Source organism: Aaosphaeria arxii, assembly GCF_010015735.1.
Source record: "Aaosphaeria arxii CBS 175.79 unplaced genomic scaffold BU24scaffold_6, whole genome shotgun sequence".
NCBI classification, from domain to species: Eukaryota; Fungi; Ascomycota; class Dothideomycetes; order Pleosporales; genus Aaosphaeria; species Aaosphaeria arxii.
In genome coordinates, this window is record NW_022983479.1 from 576,296 (window position 1) to 595,177 (window position 18,882).

The 18,882-nt window shown below is 49.6% G+C and overlaps 5 protein-coding genes across 5 annotated transcripts; 2 read left to right on the forward strand and 3 right to left on the reverse strand.

Moving 5' to 3' along the window:
- Positions 1–361: 361 nt before the first annotated feature.
- On the reverse strand, positions 362–1,243 carry BU24DRAFT_424311 (uncharacterized protein). The gene has a single exon (XM_033528468.1). The coding sequence runs from the start codon at positions 944–946 to the stop codon at positions 722–724; it is 225 nt and encodes a 74-aa protein (XP_033381643.1). The 5' UTR covers positions 947–1,243; the 3' UTR covers positions 362–721.
- On the reverse strand, positions 738–1,637 carry BU24DRAFT_234508 (uncharacterized protein). Its single transcript, XM_033522217.1, has one exon. The coding sequence runs from the start codon at positions 1,594–1,596 to the stop codon at positions 1,054–1,056; it is 543 nt and encodes a 180-aa protein (XP_033381644.1). The 5' UTR covers positions 1,597–1,637; the 3' UTR covers positions 738–1,053.
- Positions 1,638–3,275: 1,638 nt separating this feature from the next.
- Positions 3,276–6,219, forward strand: BU24DRAFT_234517 (cysteine proteinase). The gene is made up of 4 exons (XM_033522218.1): positions 3,276–3,570; positions 3,644–3,784; positions 3,885–3,898; positions 3,953–6,219. Exons 1-4 carry the CDS (start codon positions 3,535–3,537, stop codon positions 5,985–5,987), a joined length of 2,226 nt encoding a protein of 741 aa, XP_033381645.1. The 5' UTR covers positions 3,276–3,534; the 3' UTR covers positions 5,988–6,219.
- A 1,709-nt stretch (positions 6,220–7,928) lies between these two features.
- Positions 7,929–8,773, reverse strand: BU24DRAFT_234540 (Yos1-like protein). The gene is made up of 3 exons (XM_033522219.1): positions 8,665–8,773; positions 8,215–8,391; positions 7,929–8,072 (listed from the first exon to the last, which is right to left on the reverse strand). The coding sequence occupies exons 1-3, from the start codon at positions 8,696–8,698 to the stop codon at positions 8,017–8,019; spliced, it is 267 nt and encodes an 88-aa protein (XP_033381646.1). The 5' UTR covers positions 8,699–8,773; the 3' UTR covers positions 7,929–8,016.
- Positions 8,774–10,774: 2,001 nt separating this feature from the next.
- BU24DRAFT_372606 (uncharacterized protein) lies at positions 10,775–15,802 on the forward strand (the record flags this gene model as incomplete). Its single annotated transcript, XM_033524508.1, has 9 exons — positions 10,775–11,547; positions 11,603–12,245; positions 12,296–13,745; positions 13,926–14,268; positions 14,354–14,706; positions 14,771–14,921; positions 14,981–15,133; positions 15,272–15,386; positions 15,426–15,802. Coding segments are annotated over exons 1-9 (3,978 nt in total), but the record flags the coding sequence as incomplete, so codon positions are not given.
- Between the last annotated feature and the right edge of the window lie 3,080 nt (positions 15,803–18,882).

The window sequence follows — 18,882 nt, forward strand, 5'->3', positions numbered from 1 at the left end:
ATTATTTCTACAGACGGCAGTAGGCAGGTAGGGGTGGTCAATATACGTTTGAGTTTGAAGAGTATTCGTCATGTCAAGTGTCTCATGGAAATGTGGTGTTTCTCTTTTCCTGTGTAGAGGGCATCGTAGAGTGTATACGATTGTCGTGCTGAACTCACTCCTACTTGCCTTTTAAAAACATTTATAGGACTGTAGTTATTAGGAGATAGTACGCTAAAATGACAATATGTTCATATACACATATCACTCTGGACAGCTATTGAACACCATTTCGTTTGACATGGCATGGCACAACACGTTACTTCTATATCTATGTATCTATATACCTAGGTAGATATTTAAACTCTAGGACCACCACCAAGCTCCCCAACATCACTTCCACCTACCCACGAATGCACAACACGCAATCGATCAACCGGTAAATTACCCGAAGCGGATAAAGATCGACGAGCAACGACTGCACCCCTACCGAGCACGCAAAGGGTCTAACTAACTACTGGTTACGTTATTGCGTGCATGACATGACAGTACATACATATAAGACGGCACGGTAAGAGTAAGATAAGGTACAGTGCGGTACTCGCACGAACATCTCCACGATGGGATCGCTGGAGAGCAGAGAGCAGAGAGCTATGGAGATAGATGCGCTGAACGTGAGCGAGCGAGGTCGGAGGAATAGGCACCGTACCGTACCGTACTTTGCTCTGGGCTGAAGTGTACCTTACCACATCCCAACATGTAAAGAAAGCTTGGTGGGAAAGTCCCTTAGGCCCACGAGCGATAGGCTAAATGTTGCCATGTGCGCGCTGCTTGCTGGTACTGGATGCTGGGAAACCACCCATCCACCGCTGGCCGGTAGGGTAACTACGAGTGCTACTGGCTGGTATTGGGTGGTTGCTGGCAGGTGGCAGGGCAGGGCAGGCACCACACGCGGCCGCCGCCCCATGGTTATGGGTTGCGGGTTTATCTTGGACCAACAAACTCGTGGGCCTGCCTGCCCTCCCCCAAGTTTTGGGGATTCTAGAACCGCCACGCGAGTTGCTGGTGGGTGCACTATTTATTGCGTTTTCTGGGTTTGCTGAGATACCTGGGTTGGTTATTTTCGGTTTTCCCTTCTGCTGACGTATTGGGGAGAGGTGATTGTGCCATGGTGAGTTCGGTCGAAGATATATCTGGGGAAACTGAATGATGACTGATTGATAAAGGAAGAAAGGAAGAAAGGAAGAGTAGAGAGAAAGAGGGGAACGCCGTTCGAAGGAAGGACGTTGGATGGGGGGGAGGGAAATAAATTAACGCTCCAATAATCGACGCATTCAAGCGCCGCCCGGGTCCCTGGTCCCCCGCCCGTGCCTGACCTCTACAACTAAGCGGGGAGCTTTTTAAGAGTCGTGAAGTTGAGAGCAGAAGAAAGAAAAGGACGAGAAAAGCTTGTGGGATTCGGTGGAAAGGCTTGACTGACGGGGGGCTTTTTGCGCTTGTGTTGGGTTTGGCAAATGGTGTATGCAATGCACATACATACTCCGTACAAGTAAGGCGTAAGGTGAAGATGTGGTGGTGGTGGTGGTGGTGGTGGTGGTGTGTATGTAGGCGTCGCATGGTCTTGTGTTTCTTGAGATGCAAGCACGCGCATGATGGACAGACTACCCTCTGGCATTATACCGAAGATTACTCCATCTTCTATAGTTAGGTGGTTAGTTACCCCATACAGGTCTGTCATTCTTGCCGCCACACATGCACAGTAACGCAACGCAACGCATCGCATCGCATCGATTCGCATCGAACCGCACCGCATCGAACGCGGCACAGGTCTTGAGGGAACGATGCGGAGGGAGAGGGAAGAAACTCCGGTTCCAGCGCCACCCCGGGACTGCGGCGCGGTGTCTTTTTTATGTTTGTTAGTGGTTTGATCGAATGATGGAGGATTAAGCAAGCAAAAAAAGGATGGACTGTGGTAAAATTAGGGATTTATGGTGTTTGGTTTATTTTTGACTTTGCAAGTGCTGCAATGGCTCTATTACCGGCTTAGAGGGTTTGGGGGTTGAATGATGCGGGGAAACGAGACACTGGGCTGGGGTTGATGTTGGTTGTCGGTGGTGATTAGTGACGTGAAGGGCAGTGATGGGCGGTGATGGGCGGTGATGGGCGGTGATGGGCAGCTGTTGATCGGCTGCAACCGAGAGTTGGTACACACTACACCGTGGAGTACCTACTCATCTCGTCAATAAACAATCAACTACGGAGTACCTTTATGTACAAGTAGAAGATGAATGCAATATTGCGGTATGATAGCTACCCTGTACTGGTTATTAGGGTAGAGTGCACAGTGGCCGTACCTGGGAATGGTAGGCAGTTGGTCCATGGTACCTTGTAGTAAGTCGTCACTATCCCAGGATGACGGTCAGGTTCGGCCGTTAGTGCGAGTGCGAGTGCGAGTGCCAGGACCACTGCCAGTCACCAGTGCCACCACCTCGCGTTCCTCCACTTGTACCGAATTCCCCCATCTTTCCATGCTTCTTCTACGCCGCCTCACATCCAACTCACCGTGCCACCCATCCATCCCATCGCATATACTTGTACTACATATATACGGAGTACATATATACACAACTACATAACTTCAATACACCTTGTTGGTTGGTTGGTTGGTTGGTTCTTCTCCAGTCCGAGCACTTGTTTGCTTCATTTGCATTCCTTCACTGCATCTTCACCAAACCCGCTTGACTGGTCTGGCCGGGGCCTGGTCGTGCTTCGGCGGTATTAACCCCAAGTTCTGGTGCCAACCGAGATCGAACCGACTTTCTCGCGCGCCTATACCCTCTCGGACCTGCCTGTGGATACTCTAGATAGTTACCATTGTGCCATTCCATTATACCATGACTGCTGTGTGTACTGTACTCGTATGTCACATACGTACAAGTCGCACTGTATTGCCTGTACATCACTCACTTGCACTTTCACTGGATATACAGATGCCTTAAGACACACATACACAAACACACATACACCCTTTCAATGACTACGCCCTACCCACTACACCCAAAACACCTCCACTAACACCTTTAAACATTGGACACTAACACTATCTCCCCCCATCGGTACCTGCCCTCGTACTTACCCACCTACCTACTACGAACTACCGCTACCACTACCACCAACTGCTTCCTTCCTTCCTCCGCCGCCTTCACCTACCTTCTTCGTCCGTCGCACTCTTCCTGTGCCTCATCTCCTCAACTCTTCCTCTTCTTCTTGTTCTTCGTCTTCTTCTCTTCTCTCTTCTCCACCACCCATGCTCAGCGATATCATCATCATCCTACCGTTTCAACCGTTGTTGGCGTCCTGCCAATCCTTCGTCCCTGTCTGCGCCAACACCCATACCCACGCCCGCCTCCCCAGCCGTCTTCGCGCCGCTTAAGTACGAATGCTTGTCTATCTCCGGGCCTCATCTGTTCATCGCTTCTCCCCACTCTAGCATTCTTCCCTCCTCTCCTCTCTCTCCTGCCCGTCCGTCCTCCCATCTCCTCCTCTTCTCCGGCCATGACTTCATTCTTCGGTAGATTCAAAGGGAACGCTGTAGGTCTTCTCCCGCCATCTGCTCCCATGCCCACGCCTCGCCGTGTCACAATGGCTAATCCATGCACAACAGGGTCCAGCGAGTCCAGCTTCCAGCGCTCCCCCAGTCAAGAAAGATCCAAACGCCCCACAGCCCACGCCTCTCGAGAAACTCCTCACCGACGCTGGTCCTTTGCGCGCAGATGGCAGCGACAAATTCTTTGGTTACGAGAATGTGAGTTTCCCAATCCCTCCCTCCCAATGGCCGTCGGTCTCCTTCTTGCCTACCCCTAGCTCTCAAGCATCTCTCAACTAACTTGTTACCAACCAAATAGTTCGGCAGTACATGGTAATTCAGAACGCGCCTCGCCCCATCATTACCTCGTCGCTCACATCTATCTAGTTACTGCAATTCCATAGTACAATGTCTATACTACTCAGTCCCGTTCAGGGAACAGGTCATCAACTTCCCTTCGCGATCCCCACCCGAAGCCCTCGAACGACCTGCCAACGCTCCGTTACCTCGCCTCGATACCGACATCGCACCCGCCACAAATGGTCAGAACTCGGCCCTCTCACCCAAGGGCAGAAACTCCATGTCGGCGCCCAGCGCTCCCGCCGGTCGAAAGCCATCGTTGACGCCCGTGAACCCTATGGGTGGACCGCCACCCACCAAGCCCGAGGATAACAAGGATTCCCCAGAGTACAAGAAGAAGGCAGCCATGGCGGCAGGTCCCATCCTTGATATGAACTACGAGAACTCCAGTGCATACGGAATGCCCGAGTCCCTGTTCACATCGCTGAAGGACATCTTCGAGGCCGTCATCGCCCACCGTTCGCGCATTGGCGTGGTGAGCCCCAACAAGTTCTTGGAGATTCTACGAAGGGACAACGAGATGTTTAGGACCCCAATGCACCAGGACGCCCACGAGTTCCTCAACCTCCTGTTGAACGAGGTGGTCGATAACGTCGAGAAATTCTCCAAAGCAGAACAGAGCCGGATAACGGAAGTAGATGGCACCGAAGCGAACGGCACGACGGTAACAAATGGAGTCACGCATCCTGACAAGACATCAGCCGGAGCCCTGAGCAACATTGGCTGGGTCCACGATCTCTTCGAGGGCACTTTGACTTCCGAAACGAGATGTCTCACTTGCGAAAAGACGTCACAGAGGGACGAAGTGTTCCTCGATCTCTCAGTCGACCTAGATCAGCATTCGTCTGTGACGAGCTGTCTGCGAAAGTTCTCCGAGGAGGAAATGCTCTGCGAGCGCAACAAGTTCCATTGCGACAATTGTGGAGGACTGCAAGAAGCTGAGAAGAGGATGAAGATTAAACGATTGCCGAGGATTCTGGCATTGCACCTGAAACGTTTCAAATACACCGAGGACCTGCAGCGATTACAAAAGCTTTTTCACCGGGTTGTATATCCTTATTATCTGCGCTTGTTTAACACCACCGACGACGCCGAAGACCCCGATAGACTGTATGAACTTTACGCCGTAGTCGTTCACATTGGAGGTGGGCCTTACCACGGCCATTATGTCTCCATCATCAAGACCCAAGATCGAGGCTGGCTCCTTTTCGACGACGAAATGGTGGAGCCCGTGGACAAGGCCTACGTGCGCAACTTCTTCGGCGGAGAGAACGTCCTTGCTTGCGCTTATGTTTTGTTCTATCAAGAGACCACATTCGAGGCGATGCAGAAGGAGCAGGAGGCCGAGAACCTTGCCGCCGCAAAGCAAGCAACAGAGGCCGAGCAGGAGGCCGTACCAGTAGCAGCACCCAAGGCGAACGGCACAGCAAACGGCCATCCTTTGCAGCATGCCACTACACCGACACCGGAGGTCGATGAGCAACTGCCAAAGTTGAACCATGCAGCCACCGCACCGCCGCTTCCAACGACACCCCACTATCCATTAGAGAGCGTCCCTACGAGCATACCTCAATTGAACAACAGGAAGAGCGCCGCGGCAATGAAGAAGGAGAAAGCAAAGGAAGAGAAAGAAAGAAAGGCTGCCGAGAAAGAACTCGAGAAGCAGCAGAAGCTAAAGAGAAAGGAGCTTGAGACACAGAGGCGCGAGAATTATAAACGGCAAGAAGACGAGCTCAAACAAGCACTTGCGGCAAGTAAATCCACTGCAAAAGCAGACGAGGAGAAGAGGCGGCGAGAAGGGGGTTCTGACGAGGGGGATAAAGAAGACAAGGAGGCGCTGAAGGAGAAGGAGAATGGATCATTCGGCAAGACTAGCCTGAGTCGCTTCAGACACAGTAGCATGAGCATACGGCACAAACCGAAGTTCTGGTCTGGAAATCACAAGCACGAAGATTCGGAGCACGAAACTCCTTCGACACCAGGTACAGACGTCGATGAGAAGCCCGAAAAGTCGAAGAATCGTTTCAGCATCGGGCGCAAGAAGTCTACATTCCATCTCTGATCAACGGTTGATCCGAGGTTTCTTTCCATCTATCGGAGTATGGCAGGTTCACGAAGGTGTCCATTGTTTTGAGCCCAGCATCTCTTACTTTTGCACTGTTGCAACTCTGTACATTGGCGCAACACTTGTCTATACATTCGTCATTCATAGGAGAAAGAATTGGGCGAGACCAATTCGAGTTATTATTCTATTGCCTGCGATACCTGGCGGTGGTTTCAGCGACACAGTGACCTTTGCGTCGCGACGAAAATTACGGGAGCAGGGGAAGGAAAAGCGGCGGCAAACATGAATTCCGTCTCGATCATGTGCGGCGTATTATTGTGTTGAAGGCGATTGAGCAGTCTTTCTGAACCTGCAGCAAGAGTGCAAGTGTAGTAGTAATAGCTACTATGTACACAGACTTACGCGTAACTCTCCCCGGGGAGGCGGTTTCGCCCTTCATAGGGCCAACAACAGGTTCAGGTCAAATACAAGCCGTACTGTACATATATACCAATGACCCTTGATGTCTGTACCTTGATGTCCGTATCGTGATGATAATCACAGGTTGTTTCCACTTACTGTTGTCTAACTTGACGATGTGTGCGTGCAAACGTACTATCTATCAATATAAACTCAAATCTCAATCTTCTCACTTCAAACCCTACCCATAGCTGGACATATTTATTTACCTCGGGATGACTATGGTATCAGTGTAATCACACTTTACTACAAGGTATATTTGATAGGAAGTTGGATTCTAATTTTTTTCCCCCTTCTAGATTCATTAATAATAACTACAAAAGTAAATTATAATTTCATCAGAGAGCTAAAACAGAAGAACCCTAACTTAATATAGCATATTATAATCATCATACTAAACATCTTTGAAAATTAACCTAGGAAGAGCAATTTGCTATGTCATGTAGTATTGCTTCTGGTTTATAATTTATTTGTTTATTTGGTTTGTTTTGTTCGATTAGGGGTGAGGTCTGAGGGATAAGGTACAAACTATGAAAAGACAGAAGAAGATTTTAACTCAACTTCATGATGGAGGGAAAGGCTTTTCAGATGAGTGGAGTAGTAGATATATTGGGTGAAATTCACATTCTACGAGAAAGTAAGTACTCTGTCTGTCTAGAACTTAGATGGATTGTGGGGGTTTAAGGTTGAGGGTAGGGGAAAAGGGGGGGGGGGGGGAGTGAGGATTTGTTGTAAGTGTAGAGTGCGAGCGGTAGACTTTGTCATAAGTGTTGAGTATGATATAGGGTATGAATGAAAGCCACGATGAACGTGGGGGTTGTGGTGCTTTGGGGGATGTAGTAGCTCTGTCTATGGGATGGATCAGGGGGAGGGAGCTAGAGACTGGTGAGAGGGAGATTCATGCATGTAGATGGTGAATGGCGGTACTGAATGGGGTAATATGTCCTGTGTGGAGATTTGGACTGGAGTCGAGACGTGGGTTTGGGATCTTGGTTATGGATGAGATGTAGTTTGGGGGTTAATATGATTTTGGGGTGATATAATGTCAACTTGGGTTTGTTAATCATGGTGATATGGTGGGTCAGAATGGGGTTCTCAGTTTGTTCATTGGTAGTATATTGTTTTAATTGCCTTGGGTGTTTTTTCTGGCGTAGCGATTTCGTACTATTACATGTGTCGCTGATTCCGTCCTTTTATACCGCAAATCACTTGGATACGCCGGTTGAACATGCGAATCGTAGTGATGCCAGGGAAAGTACTGCCGCATCGTCATATGCCACTATATGGGTTGAGATCGGACAACGCTATGCAGGATGCGAATGGTTTTTGTATGTGAAAAGTGGTATCAATCGTTCCTCCTCGTCTACTGATTTAATTCCTGGGTTGGCGTGACTTGCTCTGTTTTAGAAAGCATCTTCCCAGTGACCGGTGGAGCGTAGTAAACGTCGATCCGTTCCGGTGGCTTTGTCAACATGTATATCTCTACCACACTCTTTCGAGGGCCGGGGAGAAGCGCTGGGAGCTCCCATTTCCCTAGCAGGATTTTGCGTATAGAATAAGCCTTGGCTCATCCGAGGACCAGAAGGTAGATGATCATGAGCGTGTTGATTAACATCAAGGGTACTGTTTGTCCCATGTTAGCGTTCCATTCCATTCCAGTATCAGCGGTCGGTTCCTCTTGAAACGATTGTTGTCCTCCTCAGCCAGTCCCGTCTCCTGGATATATCTTTCCCGGAAGTATGCGTATAGATATGGAGTGACTTACTCCTCATGAGCGTCCTCACGCTCGAAATCATATTGACCAATTTCGCCTTTATCGAGTCGTTGTCGCGGGGGGCGCCGAAACCCTGCTGGTCTGCGGAAGAGGAAGAGGTCATCCCGATGCGGGCGAGAAAGCGGTCCTCGGACAGGACTGCCACCGCATTGATGAGGAGAATCGTGACTAGGAAAGTAGCGGGTTAGTTGAGTACTGCGGCGTCCACACTCCAGGCATCATTCATTCTGCATGCACCTAGGACATGGCGGTGATTTTTAATTCTTGGGAGAATGGATAAGGGGAAGAGGAGGAGATATCGGAAGGATTTGAGGAAAGTATGTGAATGGTGAGAGCCAAATGGTGGATTGCGGTCTTGAAGCTTGAATGCTTGATATCCGAAACAAAACATTCGGACGGATGCTCATTTGAGTGGGATCGAAGGGCGGGAACTGCACTCACCATAGAAGAGGCTGCCGAGACCGAAGAACAGCATCTTAGAACGGGTCGAGAGGTCTCGAGAGCGAAAGGTGGTTGTGGGGTAGTGTATCGCGTTGACACTTGATTGATTGATGTTGGCTAGCAAGCTGGAATTGGCCGCCCGCTGCAGTGGCCGGATATCACGTGACCGATGAAGTGAGCTATCCGCGCGGACGGTTGCCACGGGATGGAGTGGTTCCTCCCCCAAGCCTCAAGGTGATGGCGCATGCTTATGCAGCCGAGCTAAGGTCCTTGGTGGCCACTGACAAAGAAATACTATGGCTGAAGAAATAATCCATTGATAATGTAATTCAACTTGTCTTGAGTATGTTTCAATCGATTTTGTGAACACACTGGCGCAGAACAAAGGTATCATTGCTGGTGGATGGCATGGGGTGGGAGATAAGCAGATCCAGACTTCTATGGAGGATCATGGCCGACTTGGAACATGTCAGGAACAGGATATGATTTGCGCACGAGTCGGATGGTCTTTAAAGAACCAGCAAGACAGCCAGATGTTTCCACGCGATAGTTGTCCGTTCTAGGCAAGTATCACGAGGGACTGGTCTCAGTAAAGAGTTGTATAATTCCAAGGCAGAGGTACGTGTAGCGCTGATAGGTACCCGATGGTGAATCCATGCAGACATGCAGACAGGGTGGAACTCATCGGAATCGCAGTTCGACAAAGGTGCTGCTGGCCTAGAAGCTGTCTTACTCGCGATGCGGACCCCCGACATGTATCGGAGTCCTATTGGCATGTCGTCAAGTAGATGTTTTGCCGGTGTAATAATACTGTCTCTCCTTTGCAGCATCCAGATGCATCTCTCACCCGAGGATACGTTTTGGGACATGTTCTCCGATCGGTTTCCAATCGTTCATTATCCTATGCTTGAGTACCTAGGCAGTGCAAGGTAGCCATGCGACGGAAAAAAGGCACAAGGGATGTAATGGGTATCGTGCATGCAGGTATACTGCCGGCTGCGTCGAAGGATGATGAGTGGGCGAATTGGTGGGGTGCGGCGACGGCTCCAGCGCCGTCGTATGGACTATGGAATGTGTAGCGATATGAAGTGAAGAGAGTTGAGGTTGATGGAAGACTGGGGGCAGTTGGCGCAATGGAATCTTCCAATAGACGTCATCTGCGGGCCCACCACAAGCAACTACAGAGTAACTACAAGGAATTGCAGAGAGACCACAATTGACTACGACTGACTACGACTGACCACAAGTGACCACAAGTGACCACACCACACGCACATCAATCAACAGTAAGCAACATGGCATTTCTTGGGGGCTTGCCTCAACTACCTTTAGTTTCCACAGCCAGGATACTACTGGAAGATCCTTTTGGATAGTAATGGAGAATAGGGCAGAAGGAATAATAATATAATCAAGGAAAGTGACCAACCACTGATCAGAGCTATCCAACTCTAATAAAAGAATACTGTTGATTCTACCACTTTTGCATCATACGCACAGTATTACTCATTCTAACCATCATGTAACTAGTTAGCTATTACCTTTAATGCCCGATTCCGACTGCAGGAAGAAAAGAGGGGAGACCCTGGCAAGCATACTCGTAGGTACTCCACCGTGTATGCACATGTTAAAGCTTGTTGGAAGGATTGTATTTTTTTTGTACGTTGTACTTGCTACTATTACGGAATACTGAGATCTTTATTATTCAATGTCTTGCTTCTTTTCTTCTCCCTCGTCCTAATCTCTTGCAAGTTCGACTCCAGTCATCCGTCCTCGGATTCAATTCCGTATCAAAGTCAACCTGAAAGAGAGGACTAACAGTTCACTTTGAAGGTGGGCTGTTGCCATTCGATTGATAGGTCTTGTTCGGAGTACCTTGAAGGTGTCTCTAAGGTGTCTCTACCTCTTCTGCCTTGTACACTGCGCTGTGCAGCATGTACCTAGGTGGTTAAGGCCTGCCGCCACAGTCATCTTGTCTTACCCTTCCTCGGTCTAGAACCCAATCGCGATCGTCGCTCTGCCCCGATCCAGACTAACGACAAGCACTGCACTCAATAACACTACCCGATTCTACTCTACCTACCTCTCTCGCTCTTCTCTCTTCACTTCTACCGTCTTCCCCTCACCCTCCCTGCGATCGCGAAAGAAAGAAGAGGAAGAGAAGGAACAAGAAGAAAAGAAAAACGCCCTCCTTCGCCTCGCGACTCTCTAATCCTCTCGAAGTAACAATATTTCTCCATCCACCCCGCGCTCCCGACCCAATCAACGCCTCTTATCCCCGCGATTCGTCCTGAGCTTCCCACCCTAATGCTCACCACATCGCCCTCGCTTGACGTTCATGTTGTGGTATAGCTGGACCTCCTGTTCTTGTTGGGCACCTGGGCCGAGTAAGAAAGCATCTGGAAGGGTGTCTGCGCTACGGTGAACAACTGCGACGTTCCTCCCCATCGACTTACCGACCTACTCACCGATCTTCCTATCCATTCACACACAATGTCTACAGTAGAGACACAGTTCCCCGGGCGACTCAACATGGCCGAAGGCGAAGGCGTGGAAAGCGGATATTTTAATCTGCGCAATCGGTCAGCGCATTCACCAGGCTCCATTCGAAGTACAGACTCGATGTCTCTACATCTATCCCCACCACCGTCCGATACCTTGGCCGCCCTCACAGCTATGCAGTACTTGCCCGTACCTTTGCTGGTCTTGTCATCAGAAAAGACTGTCACCATTGCCAACGAGGCTATGGGTCGCTTGCTTGGAATTGATTTCGAAAGCATTGCAGAAGACGAAATGACCATCTCAGAGTACCTCCATGGCAAGACCATGGGCGAGCTGGGTATCGACGTACTCTCAAACGGCTCGCCTATTCTGGTCTCCTGGGAGGTTCGTTCTACTTTGCCCGAGGAATAACTACAATATCGTACTAACGTCATTCTAGGAATTCCTCAATTCCGTACTCGATGACGCATCAGTCGAAGTAGATGTAAATGAACAGGCAGAGATTACGCCGACCATTAGTGGAGGGAGCACACCTACAGCAACGACCGCAATGGAAACTTGGGACGTTATCCAGAAACCAGCCCTGCCTCGATTGAGCAGCACGAACTTGGCGAAAGCCACTGTTCGCGACATATCGGTCGATGTTGTTATCCCACCCCTCAATCGTGATACGCCAGCGAGAGGCCCGAATGCATACTTTCAAGACGCTCAAACAGCGAATATGATAATTTCTATTTGGAGTATTGAAGACATCCAATACTACACTATGACCTTCACAAGTGCTTCGGCAGGACATCGCCCAGCATCACGGCCCTCTAGTCGAATCGTGACTAGGCAGAGTACTAGCTTCCACGTGGGCAAGTCTCGCGGATCGACTTCCAGTTCTTCATCTGGCCGTAAATCGGGTACTGGCTCCAATCCCACTTCAAAAGCCGTGACACCGACATTGCAACAACCCGAATTCCCCCCTCGTGGCCCGCCTTCCAAGGCCAAGTTCGACTTGACTGCGTCAGCATCCATTTTCCAAAAAGCAACCCAATTAAAGGATGCTATCCTCAACTCAATCAACATGCCCGCATATGGTAGGTACCTATTCTTGTAGTCGACAATGTGGCAACTAACGGTTGGACAGCTATGTGGAAAGACGAAGGTTTTGGGATTCCCAACAAGGCTCTGCTACGCCTACTGCCCAAGGACGGCAAGTATTCGGCAGGCGATCAGCGTGCGTTCCTCAGGCAGTATACTTTATACACAGAAGATTTCAGTCGTGAGCTAAGCCTAGATGAATTCCCCATCATCGAACTTTGCCGTACACGAAAGCCATTTGAGAGCCGGAAGGTAGGCATGATCAACCCCAACTCCGGAGCGCAAATTGTCTATGATGTGGTTGGCGAGTTGGTACTTCAGGAAGAGACTGGCGATTTCTTAGGAGGCATCGTGGTCTTTAGGGATGTTACAGAGTATACCAAGAAGATCGCTGCCCAGATCGAGGAGAATGAGCGACAGTTCGAGTACATAGCAAACTTCATGCCGCCAATGGTGTGGACTACGACCCCGGATGGCCAGCACGACTGGTTTTCGCAAAGATGGTACGATTACACGGGACTCACGCCCAAGGATTCCTTGGGCGAAGGGTGGCGATTACCATTTCATCCGGACGATATGACGAGCACTGCTCACAGATGGCAACACTCCCTGGACACTGGTGATGAATATACAACTGAGTATCGATGCCAACGTCATGATGGTGAATGGAGATGGATGCTTGGGCGAGCGGTACCCTTCTACGACGATGACGGTAACATCGTGAAATGGTTTGGTACATGCACGGATATCCACGACCTTGTTCAGGCCCGGCAGGAGGCACGACAGAACAGAGAACGGCTTCTCAAGGTGATCGAACATGCGAAAGTAACGCTCTGGGCCGTGGACAAGCAATGCAACCTCAGCTTTATGGAAGGAGACATGGTTTGGAAAGATGGGGAATCCAACGAAAAGGCAATCGGGCAAAACATTTTCATAACCAATCCGGCACTGGAAAGATGGAGGAGACCGATAAACCACATATTGAAAGGCAACACTCAGGATGAAATAATCGAGCGATACGTACAAGAGAATCGATACTACCGAACCCGCCTTGTACCCATGTGGAAATCATCGCGACATGGCGACTCGCAAGGAGAATGTGTCATCGACGGCGTGATTGGAGTTTCGATGGATGTCACGGAGATTATGGAACGAGAAAATCAACTCAAGGAGCAAGAGAAGGAGAATTCAATACTGTTGGCCAATGCTGCAGCAGCGAAAGAGGCATCGAGGATGAAGTCACAGTTCTTGGCCAACATGTCCCACGAGATTCGAACCCCTATTGCTGGAGTGATTGGTATGAGCGAGCTCTTGTTGGACATGAACCTGGATGAAGAACAGCAGGATTGTGCCGAGAATATCCAACGGTCGGCGAACGGATTACTCACCGTTATAAACGACATTCTTGACTTTTCAAAGGTGGAATCAGGGAGGTTGGATGTCGAAGAGGTGCAGTTTAGTCTGTCGGTTGTGCTTCGAGACGTCAACCAGATGATGTATGTGAACTCCTGGGAGAAACCCAGAGCCCCTGTCTTGCTCTTTGCTGGATTTTTGATGCACGGTAACGACAGAAGATGCACTCACTCTGTCATCTGATCGAACATTTGACAGAGTGAATGCATTCGAAAGAGGCTCGTATCGCACTTTAAGCAAATGGTTACTGACTACAACCCCAGGTCTTTCGCGGCGTCGAGAAAGAACATTGCTTATGAAAGCTACGTCGAACCTATAGTCGAACAAGATCTGAGGGTAATGGGCGATCCTGGAAGACTTCGACAGATTCTCACCAATGTCTTGACCAATAGTATCAAATTCACATCAGAAGGCAAGGTCCAGCTTACCGTATCCATCACCAACGAAACCGACGACATAGTCACAATACGCTTCGTTGTCGAAGATACTGGTATTGGAATCGAAGAGGAAGTCCGCAAGAGACTGTTCCAGCCTTTCAGCCAGGCAGACTCATCCACGGCCCGCAGGTTTGGTGGCACAGGCTTAGGCTTGACGATCAGCAAGAATGTATGTGCAACATGCTGTCTAATTCATGACCGCTATCTGCCTAATGGTATCCAATCCACGCTCTTTTGCTAACTATTTTATGTAGCTTGTTCAGCTCATGCGCGGAGACATCGGTCTCGAATCGAAGCTTGGACATGGAACCACTGCAACATTCTGGATTCCCTTCAACAAAGCTCCTTACCAGGACGATGGTTCACCGTTGATCAACCTAGATTCCATCCCGGATCGCCTGCAGTCTGACATGTCCGTATCTTGCGGAAGTTCTGAAGATCACGGCATGCCACCAGTTACTCCCAAACTGTATAATGGGGTTACTAGGCAAGCACGTTCTCGTCTGGAACCGAAGTCACAATATGTGAACCACGCTATTCCTGACAATCTGATGAACCTTTCCGAAGAAGAAAGGAAGAGTATACACGTTCTGGTCGTTGAAGACAAGTAGGTCTACCCGAAGACATGTTTCTTTTCTAAATCGGATTGCATACTAACATGATTGGTACAGTCCAATTAATCAACAGATCGCGCTCAAAACCATCAAGAAACTGCATTTTTCCGTGAGCGCAGTATGGAACGGACAAGAGGCCTTGGATTATCTAATGGAGGAGCCGTCTCCCATGCACCCCCGGCCCCATATCATCTTGATGGATGTACAGGTACGAGCATGAGAAAGTGTTTCTTTGCATGGAATGTTTGCTAATCGATCAACTTGCAGATGCCAATACGAGACGGCTACAGCGCGACCCATGCCATCAGGACAGAAGCCCCTTTCTCTACGCTACCCGAAGTCAAGAATGTTCCCATCGTTGCGATGACGGCCTCGGCCATTCAGGGTGACAAGGAGAAGTGTCAACGGGCTGGTATGGATGTGAGTAACAAGCGACGAGTACCCAGTTTTCGTCAACCCTGCAACTTCGTATGGGCTCCCAGGCCCAAGGAGTGTAGGTGATGTTGATACTGCTGGGAAATACCATGTACGCTGTGCAGTACTAACGATGGTTCACAGGACTACCTAGCGAAGCCGGTAAAGGGGAAACTGCTCGAGAAGATGTTGATAAAGTGGGCGATCGAGGGCAAACGGAAGATGGCCAAGTCAGCACCAGCGAATGAAGAAACAGAGTGTTTCGACGCACGGACCCCAAGCACGACTACACCTCCAGCACTGTCCAACGCTAGCGAGCCTGCCAAAGCCTCTTCCAGCGATCGACAGCAGATCGGCCAGGCTTCGGTCGAGCCTGAAACAACGGCGCATTCTCCAGCGCTGACGGCTGAGCTTGACCGCCTGCACTTTGAGAGCGATACCGCCTTGGCCAAATCCTCCGAGACGAACGGGGACCGTGTCCTGCGGCGAATCCACGCCGAGGAAATGGCCTCCAGCCTACGCGATGACAAACTGCTGGCTTGTAGCGGGGACCCGCAAATACACCGCCATAACAGCCATGCCAGCACTCTCCAAGACGCGGGGACCCATGCGTTGACCAAGGAGAACATACAGAGACTCACGCACGAACAAGACTTGGATCCCACCCTCCCTCGAACATCCAGAGAGTATCAGGCAGATGGTCAGAGTTGGAGTGTAGGCAAAGAGCCCCGCAACCGGAGCGTGTACACCAAACAGGAAGGAGACGCTGCGTCAGACCGACCTTCGCTGACAGACGCACGTTTGTGGAAGAGTGAGAGAACGGTCGTTCCGGCGAGGTCTTCTTCATGGTGGAAGAAAGGACTGCACCATGCTGATGATTGAGGCAACCATTCACGGAATCCAGAGGAACATGGGAATCCGGCATGGTCCAGTCACAATGTGCGCCACAACATTACCGTTACTGTCATCTGCCATCAGGTATTGGCTTTACGGTACATGCACACTCTATCGCAAGCTATCGACCCGCTGTAAGACGAGACTGGTAGCTTCAACCAAGGCGAAAGCAAGTCGACCCAATGTAGACATGTCGCAGACCTACATCGTACTGTGATGTGATAATGCGGCTCCGATTTGGGATGCTCAAGGAATGCATTGACCAGTGGGGACGGGTACAGGTCGGCGATTAGCAGCCTCACTCCATTGGCACGGTCATCCTAGGATTATTCAGTTTACCCTTACCCAATAAGGTCAAGGCTACATATACCATGCTGCGAGCAAGGCACAAATAGGGGCACTCGAGATGGCCATGCTAGAAGCCGTATCTATTCTGCAACTTGGGACGACGTGCTTGCGGATTCCAAAAAGAATTGTCGTACCTTGTTGGACAGGTCATGAATGCACCTGGTACACCCTAGTTCCGGGGGTGCATCTGCACTCCCACCCTCTGGATCATTGGTCCAATCAGAGAAGCTTATGATTCGACATCGAAATAAACTCAGCAACTCGATGTCTCGTGCATTGGCACGGCGACCGACCGAATATCGCCGAATCAAAATATTCTACGCGGGAGCACATCAATTGCGGGCTGTACATATCAAGGAGCCAATATAGTTATTCGCCGTAGTGGGAATATTGGAATCCCATAGTCTACAAGTGCTGAAGTTGGCAAAGCCCCAACGGTGCGGGGGGTTTATGTGGTGCTTGCTTCCCCTCTCTGGATGGGAGGGGGTGAGTAAGATGTATTTGAGATCGACCATCGCGCATGTCTTATGGATTAGGTAGGGGGGTGCACCATAACACATGCATGTGATTTGCACGCCTGTCCCAACTTGTTGGCTTGCAGGGTACCAGCAGTGGCCGAAAGTAGTAATGTAACAATCTTAACGTTGATGATCTTTCTGGATACCGTCCTCGATTCGTACATGGTGTCTGGACAAAGCTTTGATATCTTTTCATCTTCCTCTCCGCCCTAACTGCACGTGGCCACGAAGGAAAGTTAGCCCGTACATATTGGGACTCATCTTGGATATTCGGATATCATATGATTCATACCATAGTACATACGCACGGGAACTCGACACCTAGGGCCATCGAGACGGCTGCACGTGGCCACGGGAGGAGGAGAGCTAGCCCCCCGTCCATATTAGGACTCATTTTGGATATTTGGATTCTCACGATAGGATCAAGTCATGCTCACCGGACAATGTATCCGCAGGGCAATGTGTCAACATAGTGTCACACACCATCTCTCTCAACTTGACACATGGGTCGGCCTCCTATCCATCATCCCCCACGTATGTAGTTACATACAATGAGGTTTAGCCTATTGCACGCAATATCAAAAATTTTCCAAACTTCCCTCACGCTGTCAAATTCCCCAAGCTACCAACCACCAGTCCAGATGAAGCGTAACCCAACCGTTCGTCCAGCCTTCCTCCCGTGACTCCCCCGGTCGAGCGACCTGTCAAGTAGTTACAAACAAGCACGATATAGTTTACTGTGAATGAATTCGCCGACCACTATTACCGCTATTCAATTATTGCAAAACGGCCCATACTATGTACATACTACGTACATAGTATGTACCTGAGCTAGCCGTCGCCAAGGGGTTCCTTTTCAGATCTGAAATTATCAAAATCCGAGATAAGCTAAATTCCACACGGCTTGGATAGTAACTCGTCTTCTTGAGTTTTGTTTCCGTTTCCTAATTTGCTCGACCGGGGAATTTGAAGCCTAGCCGTTTTCTGTTTGCGTTCCATCTTCACGCTTGCTAGCCCTGTTGTTTTCGTAGTAAGAGTCTGGACACTAAGTCAATGGGTTGTTGAAGAAGTGAAAAGGGGTCAGCGGATAGAGAAGGAAGGGGAGGAAGGCGTGATCGTATCATAGTGTGTAGTTGATCAGGTGAGATGTTGGAATTTTCCCTTGTTCAAGACCTTTCCCAATCGAAAGGAAATGAGTCGGCCTTTGTTCATGGGAGTAAAATTGAACTGAGGCTTTTGTCTGGTGAATGTATTGGTATGTTTGGTTGTTTGTGACCAGTCAATGAGTAATGAAATCATATCAAAATATCAACACTAGCAATGAAGAAGTTTATCTGATGAATCGATAAAGAGTCCTAGTAGTTTCACAACACATGGAGGAGAATCCACACGAAATCGCATTTTTGATTCCTTTATTGCGATCACTATGTTGGAGCATATTACTCGATTATCAGGTGGATCCATAGTAGAGCATCACTAACTACCCTGCCTCCTCTACCAGCACTCAGGAACGCGAGTGTCCAGATCGCATCTATCTGCCAAGAAAGATCAAACCATCTCCTATCCCATCCCATCCCATCATATCCCACCAGCATGGCGAGGGGCGGAGGGGGGACGTCTGTGTGTCCCAGCGGAGAGAACGGTATGGACATGCATATCCCTTGTTGTCCTTGTCTCCTTGTCCAAGATTTGCGAAAGGGGAAATCCAAGAATCCGTCAAGGTAGAGAAGATTGTGGAATCTACGGTTTCCTTCGCGATTAGGGATTCTTCATCATTTTCGATGCTGAATCCGCCATATTCGTCTTTCCACCCTCCTCGCCGCGAAGGGAAGCAAGAGAGAGAAGAGAGTGTCTAGAGGTGGCGAAAGAGGGGAGGGGATGCCAGAGAGGTGGGAAGAGTGGAGAGGGGGGTGGAGATGATGGTGTCTGCAGATCGCAAGATAGTGTATGCTCCCAAGATGTTAGGGAAACTAAGACGTTTCCTTGTACTTTCTT

Excerpts from the sequence above, each read along its gene's own strand:
- BU24DRAFT_234540 (XM_033522219.1), bottom strand. The coding sequence starts at position 8,698 with ATGCTGTTCTTCGGTCTCGGCAGCCTCTTCTATG. Across the intron at positions 8,392-8,664 it reads TCTCGGCAGCCTCTTCTATG|TCACGATTCTCCTCATCAAT; the intron begins GTGAGTGCAGTT and ends CTACTTTCCTAG. Across the intron at positions 8,073-8,214 it reads CGTGAGGACGCTCATGAGGA|TACCCTTGATGTTAATCAAC; the intron begins GTAAGTCACTCC and ends TGGGACAAACAG.
- BU24DRAFT_424311 (XM_033528468.1), bottom strand. The coding sequence starts at position 946 with ATGGGGCGGCGGCCGCGTGTGGTGCCTGCCCTGCCCTGCCACCTGCCA.
- BU24DRAFT_234508 (XM_033522217.1), bottom strand. The coding sequence starts at position 1,596 with ATGCGACGCCTACATACACACCACCACCACCACCACCACCACCACCAC.
- BU24DRAFT_234517 (XM_033522218.1), top strand. The coding sequence starts at position 3,535 with ATGACTTCATTCTTCGGTAGATTCAAAGGGAACGCT. Across the intron at positions 3,571-3,643 it reads GTAGATTCAAAGGGAACGCT|GGTCCAGCGAGTCCAGCTTC; the intron begins GTAGGTCTTCTC and ends CATGCACAACAG.